This window comes from Humulus lupulus, chromosome 5 (assembly GCF_963169125.1).
Source record: "Humulus lupulus chromosome 5, drHumLupu1.1, whole genome shotgun sequence".
In the NCBI taxonomy this organism is placed as follows: Eukaryota; Viridiplantae; Streptophyta; class Magnoliopsida; order Rosales; family Cannabaceae; genus Humulus; species Humulus lupulus.
The window spans coordinates 231,112,297-231,117,220 of NC_084797.1; the positions used below are offsets into that span (position 1 = coordinate 231,112,297).

The 4,924-nt window shown below is 35.2% G+C and overlaps 1 protein-coding gene across 1 annotated transcript; it reads left to right on the forward strand.

The window, feature by feature from the left end:
- Nucleotides 1-388: 388 nt before the first annotated feature.
- On the forward strand, nt 389-4,525 carry LOC133778342 (protein IQ-DOMAIN 22). Its single transcript, XM_062218232.1, has 4 exons — nt 389-984; nt 2,610-2,813; nt 3,467-3,547; nt 3,633-4,525. The coding sequence occupies exons 1-4, from the start codon at nt 562-564 to the stop codon at nt 4,353-4,355; spliced, it is 1,431 nt and encodes a 476-aa protein (XP_062074216.1). The 5' UTR covers nt 389-561; the 3' UTR covers nt 4,356-4,525.
- The last annotated feature ends 399 nt before the right edge of the window (nt 4,526-4,924 follow it).

Here is a 4,924-nt window from a genome sequence, read left to right on the forward strand (position 1 = left end):
AGTATTCAAATAATTGATTTATCTTTCTTTAATTTTATTATTTTGACAAAACAATAAGTCTAAAAGTTTATTTTTATAAATAAAAAGTAATTTGCCAAAATAACTATTACAAAAGACTATGTTTATGTTTTCTAATTTAAATTATAAAATTGGTAAATTGTATATTTTTTTTTTTGACAAAAAATTGGTAAATATGTTTTAGTTATTTTAAAATAAATAATTATTATCTATTCCAATTTGTTGTTTTGAAAGACACGCACGGTTGAAGAGAGTAGACATAGCACTATCAAAAATTCCAAAAATATTAAATAAATGAATAAATAAATAAATCACAATATCGACTCAATGCATTCCCTATTTTTTCTAAACTTCTTTCTTTATATAATAACCAACTCGACACAACTCAACTCAACTCAAACCTCCTCCACCTTCTCCTACTCCTATTCTCTCTCTCTACTAACAATGTTACTCCATAACCAGACCTTACAGTCACAGAAGAACCGTCCACTCGTTCAACCAATTGATGATCTTAACCTCTGAAATCTTTCTTCTTTCCAAACAATGGGCAAGGCTTCAAAGTGGTTTCGAGGTCTCTTTGCCCTCAAAAAATCTGACACTCTCTCATCCTCTTCCTCCTCCTTCAGACCATACAAAGAGAAACGCAGGTGGAGCTTCGTCAAGTCTTACAGAGAGAAAGACCAACACTTCGCCACCACTGCCCACCACCCAAACGACACCACGACCAGATCAGCCGTGCGCGACCAGCCTCGCAACGCCCAAGACCACGACGACGACAGACACGCCATCGCAGTCGCTGCTGCTACCGCCGCAGTGGCCGAGGCTGCTGTGGCTGCGGCTCAAGCCGCCGCAGCCGTTGTTCGCCTGACTAGCGGCGGTGGCGGTAAGAAAACCACCACCGCGGCGCACGTTAGTAAGGAGGAGTGGGCCGCTCTAAGGATTCAGTCAGCATTTCGAGGCTGCCTGGTTCGTTTTCTCTCATTCTCTTAATTTTTTAGTAAAAATATTATAAATTTATAATCCTTATAGAGTTTACTAATTACGATTTTGTTTACGGGGATTGCCATATTGTCTCCAAAGTTTTATTCTTTGCATCATCTGGGCAATTGACACGTGTCCATCTTCCTTATTTGCCTTCTGGGTTTTCGTTTATTGTCTTTTTTTATTTGTTACCGTGGTTTTGAAGCATAGAAAAAAATGGTTCCTTTTCTTTACTATATGTATTATACTATATTATCAAAACTTCTTGTCGTTTTTGTCTCATTATCTCAACATAATGCCAACATTACACTGGTTTTTTACTCCAATGCTCCCCTTTGAGCTGTCTTCTCGTCGTTTTTCACAAATCTTAAAAAGGTTAAAGATCTTATCTTTCTCTCATATAAGAAGGAACACAATACCTAAAAAACTTGTTACTATTAGTATGCAACAAAAACCGTGTGGACCTCTCTCCATATTCGGTTGTTGCTGTATTGGTGTTTTCAGAGAGGTTTAATAGTTGTTGGTAATGGCGTCATTGGGGTCCATTTATAAGAAAGGGTCCCTTTTTATAGTGGGTAATGTTTAATTTTATTGTACAAAGCTAAATTCGTCGGTGTATTAATGTTTATGGTATTGAAATTATGAATTGTGTGGTTTTTTCTATATGCTGTTTTTGGTCTGCGTTGTTCTTATTCCCTATGTCTTGTACCACCCCACAGTTTCTTAAATTGGACTTAATGCAGGTTTTGGCTCTTTTTTCTTCTTTACCCATTTAAATAAATCTCTGCTTTAATTGACTCTGAGTTTAGATCTTACACCTGAATTGAGAAGATTCTGAAAAATACCATTTTTTGATAGTATCTTTAACTCTTAGCATATGAGTTAACTAACTCATCAAAAATGTCCACTAGTAGAGTATATAACAAACACTTTTTCTTCTTCTAATCACGTGGGACTTGATGATATAAGAAATGAGTCCTATTTTCAACTACTTTAGAATAGTTTGTCATGGTAGAAACTCCATGCAAGTTTGACTATGTCGTTTTTAAAATCCCTATTTTGGGCAGCTGAGGTGGTCCCATCCCAGCCAGAGAGTTGGGTTTTGTTTTCTTAAAAAAAAGAATGTGAATTTGACTTTATTATAAGAATGAATTTGGGTTAGTTGAGCACTTAAATGTTCCATTAAAATTCTAGATCAACCCCTCAAAGGGTGTATGTAGATGACACGTTTAATTTAATTTTTCTTCTGCCTTGTGGGGGTAACTAGTGAAATGTCATTTTCTTCTTGATATCTATGTCAGGGCTTTCAATTCATGCTTGTTCAGTAATGCCATCTTTTAGGCGCCTGGTACTGTTCAAAATTTTATATCAAACTTTATTACATGACCATAGTTTGGTTACATTGGTTTAAATTTAAAGCTGAAATATTGTGATGATGATGGTGTGGTTGTGGTCCATTGACCATTTCTATTTCTTTCATTTTAGCCATGCGTACATACATATATCATCATGTTCAGATTTGAGAACAGTTTCAAATCAATTTGTAGGCTTTTCACATTGATTTGAAAAGGCACTAACTTAACTTTGCTCGATGACAAAAAATTGTGAAGGCAAGAAGAGCATTGCGAGCACTAAAAGGATTGGTGAAGTTACAAGCATTGGTAAGAGGCCACATTGAGAGGAAACGAACGGCGGAATGGCTGCACCGGATGCAAACTTTGATGCAAGCGCAGGCACGAGCCATTGGTGGCCGATCTGTTCATGCTTTGGAATTCCAACATTCAAGTAGCAAGTCCTCTCATTTTCATCATCCTGTAAGACAATTTTCACTTTTGCCTCCAATATTTGATTTTTGAAAACCATATAGTTTGGAAAACATATATATCTTCATAGACAAAAAAGAAAAGTGATAGTTGCTAATGGACTTGTGGGGCTCCCTTTAACTTTATGACTCTAGAAGACTTTTCAGTGTATGAAATTTATGACTTTTAAAGGTACGCAGATTGGTTGTTATGACTGTAAAGGTCTATCCATATTTACACAACTCATGTATCTGAATACAAGGAACCCTACTTTTTGTTTTGTTAATTTTGCAGTTTAAATAAATAAGAGATGTCTGTTACATCTCTCACTTTTAAGTTAACTCTCTCTGATTTTACCTTTCTCTTTTCTCAAGAAACAAAACAAGGAAATGATTTAAAAAAAAAAAACAAGGAAATAAGCATTCTGGATTCACCTTTTTCTATCTGTCAAATTTGGCTTCTTTTTTTCTTTCTTTGCTTTTTTAAGAAAATTTATTGAGTTGGGCACCAATGTAATGACATAAAAATCTAGTCTTTAATGTCCATTAATTATGCACTAACTACTAGTAATCACTAATGTAATGACATGAAAATAGTGTTTAATTTCCATTAATTATGTAACTACTAAGTAGTCACTAAATATGTGTAAAATTTTCTTGCTGCAGGGACCAGCCACCCCTGAAAAATTTGAACATGTTACCAGAACAAAGAGCAGAAAACATGAACAATCATCATCACTCCTCAGGGTATATATATATATATAATTGTACACAATAACGTGTTGTTATGTAAATTTTGTTTGTCTTAATACAATTATGCCATTTAATGCAGAAAAACAGCTCAAAATCAAATGGCAGAGCTGCTGCTATTTGTGATGAAAGATCAGGAGACCTAAGAAGTTCTTCAGTAAGAAACTCAGTAACAACCGACGACGAAAAGAGTGATAGAGTTCTCGAAATCGACAGTGGAAAACCCTACACAACAGTCAAGAGAAGAAACCTCTTTTCAGATCAAAATAGCCATAGCTTCACAACCTCAAAGGACTCAACATCTCACTTAACAGTCCCAAGTCCTTCCTCCTACGAAGTAGTCCAATCTCTAAGCCCGTTGAAGCTTCAAAAAGACAATAATGACATGGAAGAAGAAAACTCCTTCTGCACGGCCAACAACAGCCCTCAATTCTACTCAGCCACCTCTTCGAGGGGCGGCGGCTGTGGTGGAATCAGCTCGAGGAGAAGTCCCTTCACTCCAACAAAGAGCGACGGGTCAAGAAGCTTCTTGAGTGGCTACTCAGATTACCCAAACTACATGTCGTTTACGGAGTCTTCGAAGGCGAAAGTGAGGTCTCTAAGTGCTCCAAGACAGAGGCCTCCTCAGTATGAAAGATCAATCTCAACTAAGAGAAACTCCATTGTTCACCATGGTGTTGGTGAGGCAAGACAGAGTAGTGGAACACACAAGATGTCAACTTTGCATGCCAACTTTATTCACAAGGCTTATCCAGGATCTGGTCGATTGGATAAGCTTGGAATGCCAATAGGTTACAGATACTAATTAAGAAGAATATGGCTTTTTCTAATTTGACTAACTAATTTAAGTGTAGTATTTGGATATTTAATTATTAAGATTTTATGAGAATTATTCTCTAGATGCAAATTCAGTAACTCCCCTTGTCTAGTTTTTTTTTTTACTCCATTTAATATATAATTCAATGTTCAGTTGAATTCTCTTTTAATTAATTATATATGTTGATATGAGTTTTAATGTCACCGGGCACAATATTATTTTGCAAGTGTATTTTTGTTTCGAATAGGATGTTTAGAATAGGTTCGTTGAAAACATAATTTTGTAAAAAAATATTAAAAAATATCTATTTTACAAAAAAGTGGTATATGTCCAAAATTGAATATTTAGAGAAAATATTAAAAAAATAAAAGACAATTTAAAAGCCAATAAATGTTAGGATTAGTGCCTCTAATCCCATAGTAATTATAGCAATAAAGCCAGTGTAAATATACACAATTATGGTGATATGCTCAATGTGACAGATGTACATCAAGTGGTCGTTGTAGAGTTTTACAATGTGAAAATTTTTACAAGAAAATCTCATTTATATACTACAA

Excerpts from the sequence above, each read along its gene's own strand:
- LOC133778342 (XM_062218232.1), top strand. The coding sequence starts at position 562 with ATGGGCAAGGCTTCAAAGTGGTTTCGAGGTCTCTTTGCCCTCAAAAAA. Across the intron at positions 2,814-3,466 it reads CCTCTCATTTTCATCATCCT|GGACCAGCCACCCCTGAAAA; the intron begins GTAAGACAATTT and ends TTCTTGCTGCAG. Across the intron at positions 3,548-3,632 it reads AATCATCATCACTCCTCAGG|AAAAACAGCTCAAAATCAAA; the intron begins GTATATATATAT and ends CATTTAATGCAG.